Source organism: Sminthopsis crassicaudata, chromosome 1 (genome assembly GCF_048593235.1).
Source record: "Sminthopsis crassicaudata isolate SCR6 chromosome 1, ASM4859323v1, whole genome shotgun sequence".
NCBI classification, from domain to species: domain Eukaryota; kingdom Metazoa; phylum Chordata; class Mammalia; order Dasyuromorphia; family Dasyuridae; genus Sminthopsis; species Sminthopsis crassicaudata.
In genome coordinates, this window is record NC_133617.1 from 178,251,181 (window position 1) to 178,279,121 (window position 27,941).

Below are 27,941 nucleotides of genomic sequence, written 5' to 3' on the forward strand. Positions count from 1 at the left end.
GAGGAATGATAGACTAAGAGAGATTAATTCCAAGGAAAACAAACTCTAAGAATACATTAAAATAGTTGAAGCTTTTAATGAAGTCACAAAAAATGAGAATTTCTTTTTTTTTTTTTTAATATTTAATAGTTTTTATTTACCAGATATATGCATGGGTAATTTTACAACATTGACAATTACCAAACCTTTTGTTCTAATTTCTCCCCTCCTTCCCCCCCACCCTGATGGCAGGTTGATCAATACATGTTAAATATGTTAAAGTATAAATTAAATACAATATATGTATACATGTCCAAACAGTTGTTTTGCTGTACCAAAAGAATCAGACTTTGAAATAGTGTCCAATTAGCCTGTGAAGGAAATAAAAAATGCATGCAGACAAAAATAGAGGGACTGGGAATTACATGTAGTGGTTCATAGTCATCTCCCAGAGTTCTTTCGCTGGGTGTAACTGATTTCAGTTCATTACTGCTCTATTGGAACTGATTTGGTTCATCTCATTATTGGAGAGGGTCTCGTCCATCAGAATTGATCATCATATAGTATTATTGGTGAAGTGTATAATGATCTCCTGGTCCTGCTCATTTCACTCAGCATCAGTTCATGAAAGTCTCTCCAGGCCTTTCTGAAATCATTCTGCTGGTCATTTTTTACAGAACAATAATATTCCATAATATTCATATACCACAATTTATTCAGCCATTCTCCAATTGATAGGCATCCACATAGTTTCTAGTTTCTGGCCACTACAAAGAGGGCTGCCACAAACAAAGAATGAGAATTTCAATGAGCACCCACAAATTAGAAAATAGCTGAACAAATTATGATCTATAAATAGGATGGAACACTACTGTGCTATAAGAAACAAAGGAGGAGATGGTTTTAGGGAAATCTGGGAAGACTTGCATGAATTGATTTCAGTAGAACAATTTATACATTGACAGCAATGTGGTCAAACAAAATAATTTTGGAAAAAAGCAAAACAGAATGAATAGCAAAATGATCAAATAGGATTCCAGAGGACTAATGATGAAACATGCTACCCACTCTTGATGAAGAGGTAAAGCACTCAAGAATGCAGAATGAGGTGACCATAGGAGAAATTTGTTTTGCTTGACTATAAATGTTTTAAACAGGAGGTTTATGTTCCTCTGATCACAATATGGGGGGTGGGGATGAGAAGGAGAGAGGTTTGCTGATTAAAATGCATGTATACAAACACGTGTTTGTGTACACACACAAACACAAACACAAACACAAGCTTTTTTTAAAAACAGTATTGAGACCATAAATTTCAATTTCAATCAAGGCATTTGGAACCTTGATGCCTTCTATTCCTTCAGGGGACTTAAGACTTAGATTGTAAACATCACTTCCTCACTGCCTGAGGGTATGGCAGTTCTAGTCCTACCTAGTCTATGATTCAAACTAGAAATTTCTTTTTCTTTTAATTCTTCTTAAAACTCAAAATACTGTGATATACCTTTTTCTTTGATAAGCAGACTAAAGCAAAGATATTAAATTTCTATTCAACATGTGATTATCACAGTTACATAGCACTATTTTTTATTTTTGTTTTTTTTGGCTGAGGCAATTGGGGTTAAGTGACTTGTCCAGGGTTACACATCTAGGAAGTGTTAAGTATCTGTGATCACATATGAACCCAATCTTCCTGACTTCAGGGCTGGTGCACCACTAATGGCCCTTACACAGGGCCATTTTAATTAATTATGACTACATATATAGATTTAAAATGAATATTGGTTATGAATATATAAAAATTCTGAAACATGAAAAAGTTATTTTAAAAAATAATTTCTAATAAAAAATCCTTTTGTAAAGTCTAGAACTCAGAGAATTGTTTTATCTTTGCCTGTTCTTAATTAAATTGATACTTAGAGACACACAAAAAAAGCAAAGTTAATTTTATATTGTCTTTGAGATGTATCTGTGCACTTGAACTTTATCTAAAAAATTGAAAATTAAAAAAATTTAATATTTAAATTCCATGTATACCACATTAAAATACCAATGAGGAAATAATTTTAAATAAAAAGAAATAAAATAAAAAAGTTTGTTTTTTATTATTTTCTCATATTTTGTCATAATTCAGTCTCATAAAAATCAAGTGACAACAATACTGGTTATTTTAAGGCTCTTGATCACGGAAGCTTTACATTTCTTATTAATATGGTTAAAGAGAGAATAAAGAAATAATGAAGATAATTGATCTAAAAAGTAAATAAAAAAATATTTTTTAGATTAGGAGTGAGGAACTAACAACAGAAAGGACCAACACCCTGAAGGGGAAAGGCACTTAGACTACAACTTAGTGTAGGGGAAGGTGTCCAAGATGAGAAAGTGAAGATGGAGAACATTTGATGTTGAGTGCATTAGTTCCCTTGAAATTCTTGACGTTTTATTCTTCCAGATGAATTTTGTTGTTATTTTTCCTAGGTCATTAATTTCTTGGGAGTCTAATTGGTATAGCACTAAACAAATAGATTAGTTTAGGTAGTATTGTCATCTTTATTATAATCACTCAACATATCCAAAAGCATTTGATATTTTTCCAATTGTTTAGATCTGACCTGATTTGTGTGGAAAGTATTTTGTAGTTTTGCTTATATAGTTCCTGATTTTCCCTTGGCAGATAGATTCCCAAATATTTTATACTATCAACAGTTATTTTAAATGGAATTTCTTTGTATCTCTTGCTGTTAGATTTTGTTAGTGATGCATAAAAATGCTAAGGATTTATGTATCTTTATTTTGTATCCTGCAACTTTTCTAAAGTTGTGGATTATTTCTAATAGCTTTTTAGTAGACTCTCTGGGGTTCTCTAAGTATATCATCATATCATTGGCAAAGAGTGACAGTTTAATTTCCTTAATACCTTCTCTAAAATTCCTTTAATCTCTTTCTTCTCTTATTGCCAAAGCTAACATTTCTAATACAATTTTGAATAGTAATGGTGATAGTGGGCAATCTTATTTCATTCCTGATCTTATTGGGAATGGTTCCAGTTTATCCCTATTACATATGATGTTTACTGGTGGTTTTAAATCGATGCTACTGATTATTTTAAGGAAAATACTCTCAAGTATTTTTTAATAGGAATGGATGTTGGATTTTATCAAATGCTTTTTCTGCATCTATTGAGATGATCATATGGTTTTTGTTAATTTGGTTATTGATACAGTCAATTATACTAATAGTTTTCCTAATATTGAACCAGCTCTGCATTCCTGATATAAATTCTACTTGGTCATGGTGTATTATCCTGGGGATGACTTTCTGTAGTCTTTTTGCTAATATTTTATTTAGGATTTCATTAGGGAAATTGGTCTATAATTTTCCTTCTTTGTTTTCAACCTACCTGATTTAGGTCAGTACTATGTCTGTGTCATAAAAGGAATTTGGTAGGATTCCTTCATTCTCTATTTTTTCAAATAGTTTCTATAGCATTGGGTTAATTGTTCTTTAAATGTTTGGTTGAATTCACATGGTCCCAGGGATTTTTTCTTAGGAAGTTGATTAATAATTTGTTCTATTTCTTTTTCTAAAATGAACTATTTAACCATCTGGGCAACCTATATTTTTGTAGGTATTCATCCATTTCATTTAAGTTATCACATTTATTGGCATAAAGTTGAGCACAGTAACTCCTAATTATTGCTCTAATTTCCTTTTCATTAGTGGAAAGTTCTTTGTTTTCATTTTTAAGATTAACAATTTGATTTTCCTCTTTCCTTTTTCTAATTCAATTTATCAAAGGTTTATCTATGTTATTGGTTTTTTTATAGAATCAACTCTTAGTTTTTTATTAATTCAATAGTTTTTTTACTTTCAATTTTATTAATCTCTCCTTTTATTTTTAGAATTTCAAGTTTAGTGTTTGATTGGGAGTTTTTAATTTGCTCTTTTTCTAGCTTTTTTAGTTGCAAGCCTAATTCATTGATTTTCTCTTTCCCTATTTTATGCAAGTAGGCCTTTAGAGATATAAAATTTCCCCTTATTACTGCTTTGGCTGCAACCCACACATTTTGGTATGTATTCTCATTATTGTCATTCTCTTAAAGAGCACTACTTGCCTCACACAGACATCCCTCTTTAGAATCCCACTCTTCCCCTTAGAGTCTCTCCTTTTTTTAAAACCTTTCCCTTTCAATTTCTGTATTCCCTTCTATTTAGTCTACTCCTTCCCTTTTTGCTTTTCCCCTCCCACTTTTCAATGAGGTGATATGTCTAATATTTTCTCTTAGAGCCAATTCTGATGTGAGTAAGATTCACACTATGTTCATCTCTCTCCCTTCTTTCCTTCAGATACAATAGGTTTTTCTTTGCCTCTTTGTGAGATGTAGTACCCTCGCTTTTCCCTTTTTCTGGTACAATTTCCTTTCCACATCTAGATGCTTTTTTATAACAGTAAAACCAAATTATACATGTACTCTTTATATATATCCATAACAGAAATATTCTCAAGAGTTCTTTTTACCTTTTTATGCTTCTCTTCGAGTCTCATTAAATGCCCATCTTCTTCCCTGGAAGAAATGCTCAGTTTGGCTAGGTAAGTTATTCTTGGCATACCAAGTTCCTTTGCTTTTCAGAATATCAAATTCCAGACCCTTCAGTCCTTTAATGTGGATTCTGCTAGATCCTGAGTAATCCTTATTGCGGCTCCTCAGTATTTGACTTGTTTTTTTCTGGCTGCGTGTAGTATTTTTCCCTTGGTCTGATAGTTCTGGAATTTAGCCACAATATTTCTTGGAGTTTTAATTTTGTTATCTCTTTCAATAAGTGATCGATGAATTCTTTCAATGTCTGTTTTACCCTCTGTTTCTATAACATTTCGGAAGTTCTCTTTGATGATTTCCTGAAAAATAGTGTGTAGGCTCTTTTTTTCATCATGATTTTCAGGGACTCCAATAATCCTTAGATTATCTCTCCTAGATATATTTTCCAGGTCTGATGTTTTCCCAAGTGGTATTTAACATTTTTTTTTCCTATTTTTTCTTTTCTTTTTTTTTTTTTTTTTTTTTTTTGGTTTTGCTTGACTGATTCTTGGTGTCTCCTCTAGTCATTCATTTCCATTTGTTCAATTCTGATTTTTAATGAATTATTTTCTTCATTTACTTTTTTATTTCTTTTTGTATTTGTCCAATTGAGTCTTTAAATGAGTTGTTTTGTTCTATGGAATTTTTTTCCATTTTGCCAATTTTATTTTTTAAGGAGTTATTTTCTTTTTTCAATTCACAAATTCTGTTTTTCAGGGAGTTGTTTTCTTTTTCCACTCTATATTTTAATGAGTTATATGCCTTATCCAGATGCTCTTGTAAAGCTTCCTTTTCCTTTCCCTATTTTTTCTAGCTCTCTTTTAAGATCCTTTTAATTTCTTCTATGAGAGCCTTATGTGGTGGGGATCAGATCATATCCACCTTTGGGTTTTCATCTAGAGACAAACTGTTTTTCATCTCCTCAGAGTTTGAAATCTGCTCTCTTTCTGTATAGAAGCTATCTATAGTTCAAGCCCACTTTGTCTTTTTACTCATTTGAAAAAAAAAAAAAAAAAAAGGAAACACTGCAGTCTGCTTATGGGGTAGCAGGATATTTCCAAGCTGCCTCTACAGACAACATGAAGTAGCAGTAAAGTGGCAGTGGGACAACAGTGGCTGTGCTGCAGCTGTGCTGAGATTAATGGATGCACACTGAAATTGTGCTGAGTCCCTCCTGGTGCTGGGTGGGTGTGGCCATGTCCTAAGAGACTCTACCATTTTGGGGTTATCATCTTTACCCACTGTGTTTAATAGCTTCTCTGCTGATCTACTGGCTTGTTGCCAGGGCAGAGTTTTCCCCAAAGACTTTCCAGGGTGACCTCCCCCCTCCCCCAGTCTGCTCAACTTGAGCTGTTCTCCAAGCTCTCACTGCCTATCTGCCAGAGGCTGCACCTGACCTAGTTCCATCCCAACCCCACACCCAAGCAAAAACAGATCTTTTCTGGTGAGTTTTGAGATTAACTTCTGTTGATAATGTGTTGTACTCCCAATATTCGTGGGTTCTGACAGTCAAGCACTAATTCAGAGGCTGAGTTTCATAAAATAGTTTGAGAGTAGAGGACAGCTCAGAAAAACATGTGTGTCTTTTCCTCCATCTTGGCTCCAACCCCCAAGAATTAGTTTTTTAAGGAAAAAAAATTGATGTCTATATTTCAAAATAAATGGTTTCTTTTGCAATCCTACAAACTATTTTATGCATTTGAAAATATTATTCTGAAAAAGACTTCGTGGCTTTCACCATATTACCAAAAACATCCATGATAGAGAAAAAGTTAAGAATCCTTGGTGAGAAAGGGGACACTCTTGCTATGTAAAACCATTCTGCCAGTTTCAAACCTTGGCTCTGATGTCTGCACTCAGAAACATCTCCTTTGATATTCACTCCTTCCATTTACATTGTTCATCTAGATCTTTTTAAATTTTTCATTCTTCAGGCATTTCTGACTCTGTCTGATTCCATTTGATTCTTGTCCCCCATTCAGAAATCATACTTTCCACCCCTCAGAGCCAACATCCAGAGAATGTTTGTGAAGAAGGGACAATCCTCCACAACTAACTGCCACAAACATGGCAGGTGAGCTGCTCTAGCTGAAGCAGCAAGGCTCTCAAAGAGAGAGGTAAGAAAAGACAGGGTCAGGCTAATCAACTGGCTCTCACCACCTTGACAGATCTTGATGTAGACAGCCAAGGCCTTGAATCTAATAGTGAGAACAGGAAGCCTAACAACCCATTTCCCTTAGCCACCAATTTGGAAGTCATTCCTTTTCAGACATAGCCTGGCAACTGTTCCTGCAGGTGATACAGTCCCAACTACTGAATACCCAAAAAAGAAAATTCTTGCCATCAAAGTTCTTGGCACTATCAAATGCTTCAACATTAGAAGATGATATGATTTTGTCTATGAAAATACAATTAGAGAAGATGCATTAACATTTGCTTGGCATGAGATCTTATATATGACTTGCAGCTGAAACTTTGTATATGTATTCTCCATCCTACTAGCGTATAAGTTCCTTGAGATCAAGGACTATGTTTTCATTTGTATCTTCAGGGATTAGCATAGTGCTCTGCACATAGTAAGTTCTCAATACATGTTGTTTTTTTTTCATTCATTCATTTTCAAGTATACAGTTTGGTCTGTCCAGTACAACTTCTTCATTGATTATCCTTATCTTTTGTCATCTTTGCCAACTGACTGGGTAAGATGAAACCTCAGAATTGAGTTGATGTATATACCTATCATTATTTTAGTGATCTGCAACATTCTTTCATATGATTATTATTATGATTATTTCATATTATTATCAAAATTATCCACAATCTATTAGGTAATAGTTTTTGGCTTTACATATTTGTTAGTTGGCTAAATATCTTGAATATTAAACTTTTAACAAAAATATTTGAATCAAAGATTTCCCTCACAATCAACTCCTTACCTTCTTATTCTAGTTACATTAATTTTGTCCATGCAAAAGCTATTTAACTTCATGTAACTGAAATTACCTTTTGTAACCATCTCTACTTTTTGTTTTATTAAAAGTAGACTTTTATTGAAGCTGACTGAAAAAGGTACCTGATTTGGTTCATTTCTAAATATTTTATGGTAGGATTTTTAATAGTTAAGTGATTAAGTTTACAGTGATAAAATGAATTCCAAGCATTTTTATTTTTAAAAACTTCCAAGACTCAGCTTCCAATAAATATCCCAAAATGCCTCCTAGAACCTTATTTTAGACTTTTTAATTATAAATATAGGTTTAAAGTTATATAAAATGTCTCCCATACCCACAAATAACCATAAATCCTTTCTTACTGCATTTATCCTGAATTAGTGCTAGGTAGACTCTTAGAAAGCAGCAACTGGAATTTCTGATTAGAATTAATCACCAAAAAGTGTTTCTAAGATTTTCTTGCCTTGTAGTTAATGAAATATCAAGTCCAGTGGAAGAAAGTTAAGAATTATCTTTCATTTATTAATCTATTTATAATTAAGTAAACTGGCTAAATTTTTTCTTCTCAGAAAAATCCTAGCTATTTTAGGAAATGACCCTAGATGTCTAGAAATGAAAGATGTTTTTTAATTAAATTGAATATGATATGAGTTGTCTTTTAATTATGATATGATGATCAGAGTATAATAGAATTGTTGATAGGGGTGTGTGTGTGTGTATGAAAGGTAACTTTTATCTTACCCTACAGAAAAGGGAGACAATGGCAGGAGTTTAACTCACAGATAATAAGTGGGAAGGAAAAGTCTCACTTTTCCTGAGTCACAAAGGGTCTCTGGGAATATAAGAGTAAAGTTCTATCCAGTTTATTCTAAATATTCAAGTGAGAGCTTTAGTTTTATGAAGTTAGCAAAGCATTCACATTACTTAGAAATTCTACCACAGCTTCACTAAGTAAAAAAGAGCTTGAATGACATGATTCCCAGACAAGATTCAGAATGATTATGAGAAATATCTAAGATGGATTTAGTAAAGCAGTGTAGGCCAATAATAATCATAGCTCTTATTTGCACAGCAATTTATAGTTCACAAAGTATTTTCCTTGAAACAGCCTTGTGAGGCAGATAGTAGATAGAATTTTATTACAGTTTCAGAGAGGAGGATACTGAATCTTAAGTAGGTTATGTGACTTTAAATGTCTATACTGAGGCACAGGTATTCTCATTCAAAGTCACTGGGACTCTATTCACTACACTTTGCTCAAAGAATATACTTGTTATACTTTACTATTTCAAGTTCTTCATATCTTAATTTATATTCTTTCTTAATTTATACTATTGAGTTAAATAATTTATGTAGTTATTTTCAGTAACTATTTTTATGGAAAATGCAATTATTATGGAAATAGATATTTTGGTTTCTCTTTATTCTTTCTGTTATTTAATGTTAGAAACTATATCTATTTGAACTACAAAATTTTAAAGATAGAAGGAACATTATAAAAACAATTCATATTTTTATAGTATTTTAAGATTTGTATTATATTGTCCCTACAATGAAATGGTACAGTGGAGAGCAATGGATCTGAAATTCAAATAGACACTACCTCTTAACTATTTGGATAATTTATTACTTACTACCTGAATCACTTAACCCCTATACACCTTATCTGTAAAATAATAAAAGTAGACTGGATCTAGAGTTCTTAATTTTTTTCTTTTATTTGCTCAAGGTCCTTTTTTGGCAATCTAGTGAAGCCTATGTATTCCATACTCATCTATTTTCACTATACCTCACTATCCTGTGCATAGTTAGAGATCTAGTTATTTCTGAGTAGAACAATGACTACAATTCTTATTTCTAAATGTCTAGCAACAATATTACAAAATTATCCCCATGTTTACATATTTTGTGGTGTATATATATTTCTATTTTAACACAATTTAAGGCCAAGCAAACTACCCTATATCATTCAATAGACTACCAAGCATTTTTTCCCAGCAGCAATTAGGGCTGATATAATACAAACTGATTTTAATATGAATCTTAAAATACAAGTAGCCACAACATCTCAGAAGTCAGTTGACTGGTCAGTCAGCCAATCAATAAAGACTTATCAAATGCCTATTATGTCCCAGATACTACACTAAGAACTGGGGATACAAAAGGAGCTCTGGTACAAATGTCATGTAGATTGTGTGTGGGAAGATGACAATTTATTTACATTATTTTCATTAACATTTTTTAAAATACAAAGTTCAACACAAAACAGGCAGGAATCATCTTGGGAAATTTTATCCACTTCCTCCTAAGTTTTTATTCCAATGGCAAATTCTTCTACTTGACCACCTAAGTGGACAGCTATTACTTTCAGAATTATCTCTGAAAAGATGTGTACTACATAAGATGTTCAAAAACATTTGCTGTTATAGATACCTTTTAAGTTATTTTGCATGCATATTATCACACAAATATAACTGCTATTTGAATAAAATTTGTTTTCAATTAGTTATGGCAGCATCTATTAGAGAGATTTAAGGCATATGGAAGCTACATTTTTAGCTTTGATAATATCTACAATTTGTGTTTTCCACATTATTTAGGAAGATAGTTCTGCTACAGAAAAATTCCTGATGATTCAATAGCTTCTATTTCTTGCCAGTAAAAGGTTCAAAGTAAAGAATTATCATCTATTACTCAAAATAATTACTTTGGATTTTTTTTTTCCCTGCTGAATGGCATTCCTTTCACTGTACTTAAGCGAGGTGTGGGCGAATGGGAATTGATTGAAAAGAAATGAAAGGGCCTTTTATTGTAAATACACTGAGATTCAAAGCATGTTACACCTATTTAAAAGTTCTTTGATTTCCTACTGAATGGGACCAGGTGAAGGTTTCTCAAGTCTATGAGTGGAGCAGGTCAGACTTTAGGCCTGCAGGAAGTCACAGGATTCCTATTCTCAGAGGTCTATAGGGCAGAAAAGGTCAGGCCCTAGGTCTAAACTTCAGGAAATGACATGATCCACAGGAAGTAGACAGCATTGTTGACCATCGGTCAATGGTTACTTCCTTTTCAGTATATCCAATGAAAAGACTTGGGTCTTTTGCTATTTAACCAAATTCGCTATTTGCCGCTCCCAAGGCCATCCATGCACAATGCTGGGAAATGGGAGCTTAAGGGTTTTAGGTCAGCTCAGCTGGTGTCTTTGGAACTCTCCTTGCAAGGACCAAATAAATGCTTCCTCTTTGTATATGAAGATGTCTCTGAATAGTCAATTTGAGTAAGGGAGTCTAGCATCCATCCCATATACTCATTCATGACCTTGCTCCATCAATAATCTTCTCCTTTCCTATACTCAATCCCATGCATCTTTGATCCCTATCTTCTTTTATTCCTCTCATGGAATATGTCTAGGTAACCCTATCCTAAATAAACAAACCTTTCTTTATCCTCCTATCCACCCCCTAAAGCTATTTTTTCTCTCTTTTCTTCCCTCATTTGCAAACTTCTATAATTTCTATACTTGCTTATTAACTTCTTAACTCCCACATCATTTGCCAGCCTCAAGAACTAAAAGCATGGTTGCCGTTCTCTATTAATCCACTGAAAGCCTTAGTTCTAACAACTATTTCATTGAAAGCCTTACTTCTTGCCACATAATTTTATTACCAAATCCAGTAGCCTTGGTGGGTTGGAACAGTAGAAATAGTTCTGGATTTGGAACCTTAATTACAATTATTAGTTGCATCTTTCCCCTCTTCCAAAACTATCTTCTTAAAACTTTGGAGTCTTACTTAACTCCTCATTCTTCATAACTTCACTCCACATATAAACTGCTAAGTCCTTTCACTATTTTAGTTCTACAACATCCCTTGCATTTATCTACTTTTTACCACTCATAAAAAAGCAATCTTAGTTTAGGTCCTCATCACATCTTATTCTGAATTATTATGTCTTTAAAAAAAAAAAAAAAAAAAGTCTCATTTGGGGCATCTAGGTGGTGCAGTGGATAGAGCACCAGCCTTGAATTCAGGAGAACCCAAGTTCAAATCTGGTCTCAGACACTTAACACTTCCTAGCTGTGTGACCCTGGGCAAGTCACTTAACCCCAGCCTCAAAAAAAAAAAAAAAAAAAAAGTCTTACTTATGTCTTCTATTTTTACATCATCATAATTTTCACAAGTATCCTCTTTCCCTCACATCCTCTTTCCCTCACAGAGAGGTATGCCACAACAAATCCTAATTTTTAAAAAATCAGCACAATTGATTAATTGAAAAAATGTGAAAACATGCAATGTACAACATACCCTTTGACTTTTTGCCTCCATGAAAAGGTGGATTGAAGGTGTTTTTCTCTATCTTCCTCTTTCAAGCTTTATTTAATTGTTATAATTTTGCAACATTCACTTTTGCTTTTCTGTGTATGTGAGGTTTTTATTACAGTCATGTATATTGTTCTTTTGGCTCTTTTTACTTCACTGTGCATCACTAATGGGGAAATTTGTTTTCTAATTTCTTGTTAACACAAAAAGTGCTGCTATAAATATTATGCTGAATAAGACTTTGTTCCTAGCATGGCTCTTTGGGAGGGATAAAAACTTAGTAAGAGAATCTCTGGATCAAAGTGTATCAAGATTTTAATCACTTATTTGCAAAGTTCCAACTTGCTTTCCAAAAAATGTTGTACTATTTCACAGCTCCATTAACAATGTATCACTTCAACATTAACATTTGTCATCTTTACAAATCAGCAAGATAAGATCACAGGACTATTTTGAATTCCTTTTATTATAGATTGAAAGCATTGCTTCATGTGGTTGTGATGATTTTGCAATTCTTTTGAGAAGTGTTTGTTCATATTCTTTGACTGCTTTTATATTGGGGGGATAATTATAGGTCTTAAGATATATTTGTTCATTGTTTATATATCTAAGATACTAAACCATTATCAGAGAAATTTGATAACAAAGATATTTTCCCATTTGAACACTTTCCTTCTTATCCTTGGTGCTTTAATTCTGCCCTAGGCAGAAATCTTTCAGTTTTATATTATCAAAGTTATTTATCTTTTGTAATTACCTCTATTTCTTGTTGGTTAAGGATACATCTTTTCACCATAGCTGTGACAGGTGTATAATCTTTGTTTTTTCTTCCATTAAAAAAAAAAATGGCCTAAGTTTATGAGTAGAGTTGCTTGCTTAGGTCAATTTTTATTCTATTGAAACTGGAAGCAATTTATATTAGGCCAGGCTAAATGGTTCCTTTCCTACTGGCCAGAGATTCCTCATTATCATGTATCCATTTAAAATGTATAGTGAAATATGGTGTAAGGTGTTTGCCTAAGTCTAATTTCTGCCAGAATACTTTCTAGTTTTCACAATATTTTTTAAAAAATCAAATAGGAAATTCTTTTCCTAAATAATTTATATCTTTTTCTTCATCAAATGCTAGATTATTGAGGTTTGTTGTTTCTGATTCTCCTTTTCCTAGTCTGTTCCTCTGATCTATCATTCTATTTATAAAAAAACAACAACACAGTAACAGATGACTACTGCCACGTAAGGTATTTTGAAGTCCGGAAATGGTATTTTCTCTTTATCCCTCATTCTTTCCATCATATCCCTGGAAATTCCAAATTTTTTGCTTTTCCAAATGAATTTTATTATTTCATCAAATTCTATAAAGCATCTCATTGGCCCAGTCATTAGCACTGACTATTCCTCCCATCCCAAGATGCTTTATACATTTTATAATTACTTGGGATGGCATTTCCCTTTCTGTTATTGTTATTATTCTACAGAAATGTAGTTGATTTTTCAGGGTTTTTTTTTTTTTTTTTTTTTTTTTGTTTTGTTTTTAAGTTTTGTAACTTCTAACTTCGCTGAAATTATTGGTTGGTATCTTTGTATATTCCTTAGGATTTTTCATGCATACTATAATACTGTCAATAAAAGGGAATAACTTTAGCTTTTCTTTGCTTATAGCTATGCCCTTAATTTCTTTTTTCTTATCTTACTGCTACTGCAGTTCCAGAACTATATTAAAAAAAAAAAAAAAAGTGGGAAGATTGGGTATCTTTGCTTCATTTATTCCTGTGTTTATTGGAAAATGTTCTAGTATATCTCCACTGCATAGGATGCTAGTTTTTGGTTTCAGATAGATACTTTTTTTTTTATAATTTTTTAAAAGTTCTTTTGACTATACTTTATAGGGATTTTAGCATAAATGAAAGTGGTTTCTTTGTCAAAGGCTTTTTCTGTATCTATTAAGATCAATGAGTGTGTGTGTGTGTGTGTGTGTGTGTATGTGTGTGTGTATTAATGTTTTGGATTTTAATATAATAATTAGGCTGACTTTTCTCTAAAGTGAAACCATCTTTGTATACTTGGTATAAATCCAACTTGATCATAATGAATGATTTCTTCAATAAAGTGTTGTAGTTTAATAGGATTTTGATTAAAATTTCTGAATCAATATTCACAATATTAGTCTACAGTTTTCCTTTACTGGTTTTATTGTTCAGTGGTTTAGGTATTAGGACTATATTTGTCTCCTGAAAAGATTCCAGTGGAGTACTTTCTTTATATATTTTTGAGAATAATTTGTGAAGTATGGGTATTAACTGTATTTAAAAATTTGACCAAATTTTTCTGTGAATCCATCAGGACCAGTAATTCCCTCTCATTTTGGTATCTCCTTTATAGTTAATTCAATTTTCTTTTGTGAGACTGGACTATTTTAAAATTCTTATTTGGTTTTCTATCAATCTCTATATTTTTGAAGAGAAATCCTCTATTTCTTTTGTATTCTCAATTTTCTTATTATATAACTACATATAACAGATATATATTTTTTTATTCTGTTTACTTATCCTGGGGGCTTTTTTGTGTGTGTGATTTTACCTGGTTCATTTGCTATTTTATTGATTTGATTTTCTGATCACTTCTTTTAAATAATATCGACCAAAGATTTATTACTTTTATAAATTTTTTCAAAGAAAAGTAATTTTTATCTTTATCAGTCCTGTGGAATTTTTTGGCTTCCAATTTATATATTTCTCCACTAATTTTTAATATTTCTTCTTTTGTGCTGATTATTGGTTATTTGTTGGTTTTTCTATTTTTAAAAATCCATATTTGGTTCCTTAATTTCTTTTTTTTTTATTTTGTTAATGTTGTTTGTAGGAATATGATTTCCTCTTCTCAATCCAGTTCAGTTTGTTTTAAAACTGAACTTTAAAAACAAGTTTCAGTTATAAAATTTAGGAGTTTGGTATAGGATAGGGATTCATGATTTTATTACCTAATGGACTAGAGTTTGGGAGTCAGGGACAGTTTTATAGAACAGTCAATGTATTCTAGAAAGGTGGTTTAGTAAAAATATCTTTTCTCCCCCAACCATCCAGCCTCCAAATTGTATCAATTGTTTTTTATCAGAGCAATACCTAGATAATATGACCTTGTTAAAAAGAAATTTTGACAGAGAGGGAAAAAAACGTAGCTGAATTAAGAAGGAATTTTATGAGAGGAATATTGGACTGGGAAAGGTACCAGGAAATTCCTAAAAACCAAGAAGGAAGAGAAAAAAAGAACAAGATGGGACTGAGGAAAGACTACCTCTAATTTGCACAGGTACCTTATATGCTACTGAAAATCATTTGTACTTTTTTAGGATACCAGTATCTGAGTTAGAATAATGGATTTGGTATGAATGGCTACAAGTTTCAATTGATTCAGTCAAGTTAGTATAGTGCCCTCCAGATTAGTACCTTAAGTTAAGCCCAAAATAACACAAATAAATAAGGAAGGAGAGAGAGAAAAAGCTTTGAAAGAAAAAAGATATATGCTACTAATTCACTGGGGGAAAATTAGAACAGATATTTCTTTTTATACAACCAAGAGCATCTTGGTTTCTAAATGTCCATTCCTTCTCCCATTTAGTTATGGGTCCTAGAGAACTCCTTTCCTTACTGAAGTCTATACTTCAAGGACTATATATCAAGGACTTCCTATGCAACAAAAAACTGCTAGAAATTTGAAGAAAGTCCACATGTAAATATATAAATAGATGATTAAATAAATATTATGGTATGCTTCATTCATATTTTTGTCTTACTAAACCCAAATTATTTTTAATAAAGTTTGCTGGCCAACAGTATACATTTTACAAACTTACCTTTTATTTTTTTTGTAATTTTCCAGTTGTTGTGTCTGTAGATGTTTGTACCTCTCTAGTTCATACTGCCCACATAAATCCTCCAAGTGCAGTAAGTGATTTTCTACCTCCTCAAAATTAGCTTCTAACTGAACTGATAGAATAAAGAAGAGAAAAAAGTATAAAACGATTATCAAAATGACAAAACTTTAACACAGAAAACATTTTCTATAAATTCAATTTTGAAAACTGTTGTTATTGTTTTGCACATTGAAATTATTTCTTATCAAGTCATAAGACACAAATGCTAATATCACTGACCATGACAAAACATATTCTAAATTATTTTTTTCTAAACAGTGTTCAATAATTAAAATGCTTTCTCCCTTGTCCCACCTGTCTCACACACCTATCTTTCCTGACTGAGGCATGCACAATGATTCTTTCCCATCTCGTTTACATGAGTAGATTGCCAACTTGTTTATTTCCATGCTCTCACTAAAATCCAATCTCTCCCTCTGCCTGTTTCTTTGTTGCCTACAAACATAACTTTGTTTCTCTCATCTTTTAAAAAATCCTCTCTGATCTGATCATTCTCACTACCTATTATTCAGTATCTCTTCTCCCCTTCATGCTAGCATCAAAAAGTTATTGATAGTACTATACACCAATTAAATTAATTGCTAAATCATTTTGATTAAGTTTACATTGTAAAATTAAATACAATAAACTATAGTTATCACAAATGATAGTATAATTTAAGTTTCTTTGATGACCTGAAAGCACATCAGGATCTTGCAATATCTCAAAGATATTATAGTGCATATCAGTTATCATTGTACCAAAAATATGGCTGAATCCAGAGGATGTTAAAAGGTCAATGAAAACTTAAGAGACTGTCTAAACTTGGGGACACAGGGTGAATCACTTAAATTTTTTAGATTAATTCACCCACTATGTAGTTAAGAAAAGAGCTGTTCACACAGGCTAAGGTCACAAAATTAGTTAATTGCAAAGTAGTACTGGAACCTAGTTTGGAAAAGATTACTCAAAATATTCAAAATAACCCTGCCACTTTATTTTAAGAATGTATCATTGTGATCTTGTGATGAAGAGAGCCATTTACACCTAGAGAGAGGATTGTGGGAACTGAGTGTGGATTACAATATAGCATTTTCATTCTTTTTGTTGTTGTTTGCTTGCATTTTGTTTTCTTTTTCATTTTTTTTCCTTTCTGATCTGATTTTTCTTGTGCAAGAAGATAATTGTATAAATATATATACATATATTGGATTTAATATATATTTTAACATATTTAACATATATTGGATTACTTGTCATCTCAAGAGGGGGTGAGGTACAGGAAGGGAAAATATGGAACTCAAGGCTTAGCAAGGGTCAATGTTGAAAAATTATCCATGCATACATTTTGAAAATAAAAAGTTTCAATAAAAAAAAGAATGTATCATGGTAAGCATGCTATCTGGAGGACATAGAGCACTACAAAATTGAAAAGGCTAGAAAAAAATCTGCCTTTGGCTTCAGAAATGTTCTGAGGGTAATATAACGATGGCAAAATGGCCATTTAATTGGTTCAACCAATATTGAAAAACAGGCAGCTATTCAACAGAAGACAAATCTTAGGCTAATCCTTACAGGAAAATGCCATGTTCAAAAAACAGTTGTTTAAAAACCTTCTTGAATTATTAGACAATAATCAAGAAACCAAGAAAATTTCATTAGTAAGAAAATAATTTCATATTCCCTCTTGATACTCACTCAATTGACAATTTCCATAAAAGTTCTATTATAAACCATCATTTAATTCAATTCAACAAATACTTAGTAAGCACCTACTGTTTATAAAGTATTATGCTAGGGAGACTATAAAAATAAAAAATGAAATGACTCCTTCCTTCAAGGACCTTATATTCTTCTGGGAGATACAACACATACACAATAAATCTAAGAAAGGAAAGATTATTAACAACTATGGGGATTAGGAAGTGGCAGGATTCTGAGAGGTAGTTAGAGTACAATTATGCAAGAATAGTTTGAGAATTCTTTCCAGATGTGTGTCCTTTATCTAGTTACCCCAGGAAATTCTCTTTTTCCCTAAGTACCTGGATGACAACCTTCTTTTCATAATAATTTATATTCTTATCCAAGAGACTTCAACATACATACTGGTACTTCCTCTAAAATCCTAATGTTCTAGCCCCTCAATTTATTAATTTCTCATGACCTATTCCTCCACTCCACTTCAGTTACACATAAAGTAATAATGCTTTTGATCTTGCCATTACACGGAAGCATTGCACTTCCACGTTCATGAACTCTGAAATTCTTTTACTATATTATTCCAGCTTTGTCTATGCCTTGTCTTGTTTTTTTTGCCCTTCATGTGATTTCCAATCCCTCCATTTCTTGGTTTTTACCCACACCATCACTTCTGCACTAGCTACATTCTCTTTCTTTCCCTAGCTTGATTCTTTGGTATACCATCAATTCAACATCACATTGTCCTGTGCCTATAAATCCTTGATTCCTCTGTATAATGACTGATCATTCAGTGACTGACCCCATCCTTGGATTACTCTTTTTGTCTTCTTTGCTTCTACATGTTGCTGAATGTAGCTGGAGAAAGCTGCTGACAAGGTATACTGCAGATATATGTTATATAATCCCAGCTGGGCCCTTCAGTGAAGCAAGACAAATCTTTTCATACCTCCCAAATCAATTTGCTATTCCATTTACCATAATGGCTACTCCCAACTTTGTCATCCTTCCTCAAGTTTCCTAAAGACTCTGCTTTGCTCAAGATCTCATGAAGCTTAGGACCTTGCCTCAAGACTTCACTAAAAAAAATTAAGGCTATTTGCCAATATTTCTTTTTTCCCCCTTATTCCTTATGTCATGTCACTCAGATGCCTTTCTTGTCTCACACGAAGAGATTGTGACCCTTCTCATGGCCAAGGTATGCATCAAGATCCTTTTCCAGTTCATTTCTAATAGTAGGCTGCCACATAATTTATTCCCACACTCTCAATACAAAACATATCGTTGTTTCACTCATTGTTAAAAAATTCTCTCTCATCTAACCATCTTCACTGTTATTCAATATCTCTGCCCCTTTCAAGCTGTCTAAATTCCTTGAGAAAGCCATTCTAAAATCAGTAGATTCTCACTCTATCCTCCCTAATCTGTCTTGTGACCTTACCATTTACCTGAAACTACTCTCCCCAAAGTTACCAATGATCCAACGTACAAACCTAATAAGTCTTTTTTCCCTCAATTGTAAGGATTCCTCATTCTTTTTTACTACATCTTTGGACAGATCATGCCCACTAACCACAAGTGTCCTCCCAAAGCTTTAACCTACAGCCTCTTCTCTTCTCTTTCTACACTATGTTGCTTAGTGATTTCCTCAGCTTTTATGGATTCAAACATTCTCTTTATGCAAATAATTCCTAAGTCTATTAATTCAGTTTTACCTCTATTCTAAATTCTAATCTTGAATTTCTACAATTGCTCTTCATAATCTTCAATTGCATGGACTCTAGGTATCTAGAGCCCAACATGTCCAAAAAGAAATTTATTTATTCCCTCAAATCCTCTGCTCTTTCAAACTTCCCTAATTGTTGAGGACCAATTACTTGGACTTTTTTTTTTTTTTACAGATATGCACAGAAGATAGAAACACTATCAGATAACATGATAAAATTAAGAGTGTGACCCAGTCCTATTAAAATTGTGTAAGAAGTGTTAAAAGTAAAAAAATAAAAAAATAAAAAAAAAGAAGTGTTAAAAGTCAGAATAAGATATAACTGTCCAAGGAAGCTAAGGAAAAAAAAAAAAAAAGATGTTGTTTTCAAGATTAATTAATTAAAAGGAGAGTGAAAAAAGAATAGTATTGCTGCTTGGGATGAATGAAATAACTGCTCAATTCTCATTTTACTTCTGCTATTCTTGGCCAAGGAGATGACCTTTGTATTGGAAATGACAGGATAGACATCCATGATAACTGTTGTCCATGCTGAATTCTTGGCCAAAATGAATTATAACTTTGTGGATAAAGATAATGTGATACCTACAATATAAGAAAAGTTCTGGAGAACAGAAGAAATACTGCATAATTGTAGAAAAGCAAATGTCATTCCAGTTTTCAAAAAAAGGGAAGAGACACAAAAAGTTATCAAACTCTGCATACCCTTTGACCCAGCAGTGTTACTACTGGGCTTATATACCAAAGAGATCTTAAAGAAAGGAAAGGGACCTGTATGTGCAAGAATGTTTGTGGCAGCTGTCTTTGTAGTGGCAAGAAACTGGAAACTAAGTGGATGCCCATCAATTGGAGAATGGCTGAATAAATTATGGTATATAAATATTATGGAATATTATTGTTTTGTAAGAAATGACCCACAGGATGATTTCAGAAAGGCCTGGAGAGACTTACATGAACTGATGCTGAGTGAAATGAGCAGGACCAGGAGATCATTATATACTTCAACAGCAATACTATATGATGATCAATTCTGATGGACGAAACCCTCTCCAACAATGAGATGAACCAAATCAAATCCAATAGAGCAGTAATGAACTGAACCAGCTATACCCAGCAAAAGAATTCTGGGAAATGACTATGAACCACTACGTAGAATTCCCAATCCCTCTATTTTTGTCTGCCTGCATTTTTTATTTCCTTCACAGGCTAATTGGACACTATTTCAAAGTCTGATTCTTTTGGTACAGCAAAACAACTGTTTGGACATGTATACATATATTGTATTTAATTTATACTTTAACATATTTAACATATATTGGTCAACCTGCCATCTGGTGGGGGGGGGGGAAGAGGGGAAAAATTAGAACAAAAGGTTTGGCAATTGTCAATGCTGTAAAATTGCCCATGCATATATCTGGTAAATAAAGACTATTAAAAAAAAATTTTTTTTAATTTAAAAAAAAGAGAGAGAAGAGACAATCAGCCAGATATAAACCAATGAGCCATCAAGCTGATGTTTATTAAGTGGATCAAATTAATAGACCTGGATGAATTTTATCCCAGGGTACTGGAAAAACTGGAAAAGTAGTAAGAACAGCATTTTAATGACACATTTTTAGTTCCAGCTTCCCTAATACAGATGCCACCCTTCTCTAAAATGCAATATCCTCTTGTTGGGGTTTCCTTGGGATCTCTGGAGGCAGCCTTCATTTCAGTTCAGTAATCACCAGACTACAGCCAGGGGTTAAAATCCAAATCCTTTATTGTCTCTTTCCAAGTCTTGTCTCCTTTCCTGGGGCCTGGTTAGCTTTCTTAGAGGCCTATCTCTCTCCTTGGTTCCAAGAGCTTGAGCTCCTGCCAACAATCCTTTGTCTTCTCTGCTTCTTTCAGCTTCCTGAGGTTCTCCTGAATGTGTCTTGGTTTCTGTGGGGGAGGCAGGAGGACCACCACCAAGGTCTCTGTTTTCCAGTTCTGATTCTAGCTGAGTTTGTTCAAGCTTATATCCTCTCTAATCAAAGGTATGAATCTTGTAGAACTACAGTAAGTACTAAGTACCTGTACTGAACTAAAGAACTATTAAGCACCATGATAAATAACCATTGTCTCTATCAATTCCACTGACTTAGCACTTTGTTTCAAGTTCTCACCCATAACATAATCTGATTGTCTATATTCTCTTACATAAGCCCTTGGTTGAGAAGCACTCAAAAATCTCAGCTGCATGCAGTCTTAGACTCTCAGATTTGGTGGGTCACACAACTCAACAAACTCTGATGATTTACTGATGAGATGCATTTCCAAGCATATTCTTGCTGCTTCAGAACAAAGTAAAATTCCCTTTGTGTTAAAAATTCAGTGTTTTGCTAAGTGCCTAATTTCATTATAACAATGAACCTAAAATAAGAGAATATAGTTAGTAGAGTCTAACAAACAATAGGCAGCTATAATAGCAAAGCCACAAAAGTTGTGCCTGTATAGCCACTATAAGTGTCCTCTGAAAGATAATGAAAATTGGAGAGATGCAGCAGAACTAGAACTGGGCCTAGGGTCCTCTTCTGGAATGAAGGACAAACAACAAGAACACAGTAAAAGTTTCAAAATTGTAATACAGGAAAGAAAGTAACCTGCAAGTAACCTCACAGGTAGTGAGTCTGACTTTAATTACTGGTCATGGAAAACTGAACAATCATTTCCTTTTTGACAAGATTACTAGAATAGTGGATCATAGAAATGTTGCAGATATAGAATATCTAAATTTCAGCATATTTTTTAATTGAAGTAATATGGAAGGTCTGAACAAACAAGAGTACAATTAGGTGAATTAAAAATCAATTAATAATATCTAACATTTTTATAGGGTTCTGGTTTGAAAAACATTTGATAAAACAATCCTATAAAGTATGTGCTATTATTATCCTTCCCTTCTCCCCCACAGATAAGGATACTACAACTGAAATTGATTCTACTAAGTATCTGAACCATGATGAGAACCTGATACTTGCTGAGCCTAAGTCTAGTATATGTTTTGCTGCTTTCTAGTTTCATGACTGAATCAAGAGTAGTCATCAATGATTTGACAAAAATTGGTCTAGATCCTCTCATCCTTGCAATTTCCTCATATCTTTTCTACATTCTCCTCTACTTTCATACCTTCCATTTCTCAATTTCTTGCAAATCTCTCTTCTTACTCTACCTAATTAAAATTATTCCTGCCAAGATTACCAGTTATGTTTTTCAAAACAAATTTTAATTGTTAGCTCTTGTTTTTTATCACTTATATTCCTAAATGTATCCTTCCTTTTTCTTATCCCAGAAAATCAGCTTTCCTAACAAAGAATAAAAAGAGAGGGAAAACTAAAATTAACCAAAATAACAAAAAAAAAAAGGTGAAGTAAGGCACACTGGACAAATCATTGGGTATCTACAGAAAAAGACCCTCCTCAGACACTTAATTGCTCTGACCCTAGGGTCAGACAAGCCACTTAATTTCAATGAGCTTGAGGTTCAACATGTTAGATTAAAACTAAACATGAAGATCTTTATAGCCTTTTTTGGCTCTAATCTATGATCCTATAAATTATGATTTTTCCAATTCTGCAAAGAAAAAAAGAGAGAGGTATCTTTCACAACTTTCACAGTATTCAGTTTCAGTTTTTGCATTGTTGTATTTGTTAAGTATATTGTGCTAATGATTTCTTAATTGCTAAATTCAATCTTCTTGAGAGTTGCATAGTATTTGACATAGATAACTATATCTTCTTTCTCCTTGGATAATACCTTTTTTTCTGGATTTTTGTGATACTGTTCTCTTTGGATTCTCTTTATAGCTATACAATTACTTAATTTCCTTTACTGGATCATAATCCATGTCCTTTTCCATGTGAAAGGGTGTCTCCCAGTGTTTCTCTATTAAAACCCTAAGATCATTTTTAGATATATTCTATAGAACTATACCTCCTTTATCTTTTTGAAACTGAAATTGTGAACATCAGTATGAGACATGTTTTCCCACTGAATTCCATCTTATTACATATGGCCCAATGTTCTGGCCTGCTAAGATCTTCCTGGACCCTAATTTTGGCATCTAGAATGTTACCTATCCCTCCCATTCTGTGCTATCTGCAAATCTGGAGAGTGGATGCCTTCTACCTAGTCACTGACTAAAAATGTCAAATAGTAAAAAAGTAAAGCACAGATCTCTTTGTTACTCCACTGAATACCTCTTCAGGTAATGGCCAAACTATTAATGGCCACCTCTAAGTTAGGCCATTCAATCAGTTTCAACTTAATGTAACTGTATTACCTCTAACCCACCATTCTTTTTCTTCCTCACAAGAACTGTATGGTACTTAAATGTTTTAATTTTAAATATATATATATATATAAATATATACATATAAATTTAGCTAATGATAAGCTAGTTAAATACTAAACTGAATAAATAAAATCACATGAAACATCTTGAACATCATAGTATCAAGTCCATAAGAGGGATAAAGCTAAAACACACTGAGTACATATACAGAAAGCTTCCCCAGAAATTAAAGGCTGAACATCAGCTTTGGTACTAGTCATCAGGGCCACTGAAAATTTAGTCTGACACCCTCTCTAAAAATAATAATAACATTGATAATGACAATAATAATGATGATGGTAAAAGATTTGATATCTATGAGCTCCCAAGACAGAAATTAAATTATTTTTAGCCCTTAAAGTAATATGGTTAGCTTGAATTTAAATGTGACAAAGAATTAATTTTCAAAATTCTGTGACATCCCAGAAAACTATGAATAAAAAAGAAGTTAAGTAGGTATAAGTCACAGGAAGATTTCATGAGCTATAAAAACCTAAAATCCAGACAGGAGATGATCAAAGAATGCAAGAAAGTGCAACAGTCACTTTCTTCCATAATAGATGCGATTCCTAATGACATCTCAAATTCTTTTAAGTCACTGGGCCATCTCAACATCTACAAAATACATCAAAGACTCCTAGGTCATTACACATACGTGAGCGCGCGCGCACACACACACACACACACACACACACACACACACACACACACACACACACACACACCTCCCCAGACACATGAAGTTTAAAAACTAATAGCAAGTAAAATAATAAAAGGTAATACTGAGTTCTATTTTGCTACTTTTTCATAGGATCATAGATTTAGAATTGGAACAGCCCTTAGAGGTCACTTTATAAAGAAGGAAATAGGTCCAGAGAGACTGAATTTGTCCATAGTCACACAGGTAAAAGTGACAGAGCCAAGATATAAATTCAGGCCCACTGAATCCAAAGCTTTCTCACTCTTTTCAATGCTTGATGATATCTTGCTTCTTTAAAAAAAAAAAAAAAAAAAAAAAAAAGTTACATCATGGAACTGAAAACAGCACCGTAAATTAAGAGAATCCTAATTTTCCAAAACTTGTTACTCAACTACTTTTAGTCATTTGTTTCCTTCATTCTTTTTTTCTTAGCAGAAGCTTTAAAACAAAAGAAAGGCCCTATCCAGACTATGAAGTTAAGGGGGTGGGTTTAGGAAGAAAGACAATAAGTTCAGTATTGATTTATTGAGTTTAGGATAGCTACTGGATATCTAGTTCGAGACATCTGAAAAGCAACTGGAGATGAGAGATTAGAAGTTAAGCCCGGGTATGAAATACTCCTTGTTTCCCATTGCCACTTTAATATTTCCCCTCCTCTGTCCATCATTCAATACTCTTTTCTCCATTGATATCCTTGCTAGATCCAAGTTGTTCCTCTTCCTTCCTCAATTAATTTGGTACCTGCCTTCCCAACTCCTACCCTCATATTAGAGGATTTAAACATACATATGGGGGTTCTTCCTGAAATAACTATTCAATTCTTCAAACTACTCACTTACCATGAGCTGCTCTTCTATCCCACCTCAGTCACACACAAAGATGGTCATACCTTTGATCTTGTCATTACTCACAAATGCACCACACTTCCAGGTTTAAGAATTCTGAAATCCTCTCACCTGACTACAATTAGTTTTCTCTTTCTTTCTCCCCCCTCTCTCCCTATCTTCCTCCCTTTCCCTCCCTCTCTCTCTTTCCCTCTGTCCCCCTCCCTCTCTCTCTCTACTTTCCCTCATCAAACTCTACTCTTTTCACATTTTACAGAAAAAATTGAAGACATTCATCATGAGCTCCTGTTTCTTCTATCTTCTTCATCTCCTATTACTTAAGCACCTTCTGGCACTTTCTCCTTCTTTACTGTCTCATATGATGAGGTGGCCCCCCCCCTTTTTTTTTATCAAAGCCAACTCCTCGTTTATATAAATGATCTCATTCTATCCTTTCTCCTCAGTGAGATTGTTCCCTCTGCTATTCCTATTTTGTCATTTACTTTCAATCTCTACCTCTTCTGCCTTTTTGACTAAACACCTTGAAAAGGCTATCTAGAGAAATGCCCCTACGTTCTGTCTTTTCACTGCCTTTAACTCCTTACAAACTGGCTTCAGACATCATGTCTGGTTCTCTCCAGAGTTACCAGTGTTCTCTTAATTGCCAAAATGACTTCTAAGCATTTTTTGACACTATTGATTTCTCTCTTCTCCTTAGTATCTTTTCTCTGGGTTTTCAGGATACTACTTTCTATTTGTGATCTATCAGATCATTCCTCTGTACCTTTTACTGGATCCTCATCCAAGTCATGCTTTCTAACCCTAGATGTCCCACAGGTTTCTGTCCTGGTTCTTCTCTTCTCCCTCTATTTTATTTCATCTGGTGATCTCATAAGCTTCCATGGATGTAATTACCATCTCTCTCTTTACTGATGTTTCTCAGATCTACCTATGGTTTGAATAATGATCTACAAGGATCAGAATCACTGAGAATGTGTAGGGTATGATCAAGTGTGAGGATGTTCATTAAGTGGAAGACGCCACTTCCCTTTAGAGGACACTAAGACTTAGGTAAGTACAGGACAAGACAGAAAGCAAATGTTCAAATGGTTAGAAACCTAGTTTCTAACACTTCTTTCCTATTCTTTTTTCCTCTAAAGATTCAGTTTATTCAGGAAATGATACAGCAGGAGATGGCAGTCTTATTCTCCAAGTATTTTTTCCTCTTTCTCTTCCCTCATGTGACAGGCACAACAGGAGATGGAAGGCCTGAGGTAAAAGGGCAATGTTCCTCGTCACACTGGAGGCTCTCCACATTGGAAAATCAAGCAAGAAGCTAAAAGTGGAAATTGGTGTGCTCTAACAGGAAGAGATTTGAAGCTCAGGACTCAAGCAATTCCCCTGAGAGGATGAGCACCAAGCAGAAACGGATCAGAGGAGAGTGTTGCCTCTTGCTTCTTTCCCCAGTGGACACAGTGCAGCAAAGATGGAAGCTTCCCAGTTTCAGTCAGGAGAATTTGTTTTGTTCTTCCTGAATTTTGTGTGGGCAGAAGAGTAAGTAAACAAGTATGACTGACTTGCAGTATGTGGAAGAGAGTAATGTATAAGAATCTTGAAAAGGTAGGAAGGAGGTCAGGAGATAAAGACATTTAAATGCCTAAAAGAAGAGTTTATATTTGATCTTAAAGGAAATAACAAACCACTGAAGTTTGAAAAAGTGGGAAGATGGGGGTCAGACTTACACTTTAGGAAATCACCGTGTAGAAGACGAACGGAACACATATAAGCAAATAGCTTATGATTACTATTCACCTAAGTGGGCAATTTTGAGGTCATGAATTAAAGTGATGGCAGCCATGGTGATAAGGGGATGGGATTTAGAAATATAAACAACAAGAATTGGCAATTAATTGGCTATGTGGTTTTAATAAAAGTGATATAAAACTGCATACCATTTTATTCAGCAATACCACTGCTATGTCTATATCCCAAAGAAATTAAAATAAAAAAAGAAAAAAAGAAAGAAAGGACCTATTCGTACAAAAATATGTATAGGAACTCTGTGGTGGCTAAGAATTGAAAATCAAAGGGATGTCCATCAGTTGTAGAATGGTTAAAAAAAGATGTGGCATAAGATTATAATGAGAATATTACTATCCTATAAGAAATAACAAACAGAATGATTTCAGGAAAACCTGGAAAACTTACATGAACTAATTTATAATGAATAGTATCCAGGGAATGTAGTAACAATACTGTTTGATGAAGAACTCTTAAGTGATTTAGCTAATCTCAGAAATATAATGATACAAGAAAATCCCAAAGGACTAATGATAAAGCATAATATCTTCTTCCAGGAAAAGAACAGATATTGTTTGAATACAAACTTAAGCATGCTATTTTTCATTTTCTTTTGTTATTTTTCTTTTTTTTTCCACCACCCCCCCTGAGGCTGCAGTTAAGTGACTTGCCCAGGGTCACACAGCTAGGAAGTGTTAAGTGTCTGAGACCAGATTTGAACTTGGGTCCTCCTGAATTCAGGGCTGGTGCTCTTGTTATTTTTCTTTTATTTGAGTCTTCTTGTACAAAATGATTAATATGGAAACATTTTATATGATAGCATATGTATAACCTATATCTGATTGCTTACCATATCAAGGAAGGGGGAAGGACCAGGAGGAAGGGAAGAATAGAATTTGGGACTCAAAACTTTAAAAAAAAAAAAAAGAAAGAAAGAAAGAAAGAAAAAGAAAAAAAAAGAACAAATTTTAAACATGTCGTTGGGGGGTAAGATATTTTTAATAAGGTGATTCATTTTAAATTTTGTACAAAGTTAATAATAGCACTATATAAAATCTATCTTATTTATTTGGATTTCAAATATGTCGATCTAAAAGACT

The 27,941-nt window shown here is 33.4% G+C and overlaps 1 protein-coding gene across 5 annotated transcripts in view; it reads right to left on the reverse strand.

Moving 5' to 3' along the window:
- Positions 1–27,941, reverse strand: part of DTNBP1 (dystrobrevin binding protein 1) — a 160,858-nt gene that overhangs the window by 76,503 nt on the left and 56,414 nt on the right. For 4 of the 5 annotated variants that reach the window (XM_074272160.1, XM_074272166.1, XM_074272183.1 and 1 more), the window contains one exon: positions 15,680–15,812. The exons of the other annotated variant lie outside the window; for it this stretch is intronic. In XM_074272160.1, the coding sequence (XP_074128261.1) occupies positions 15,680–15,812 (133 nt within the window). The remainder of the gene's footprint in view (positions 1–15,679; positions 15,813–27,941) is intronic. 5 annotated transcript variants of the gene reach the window in all.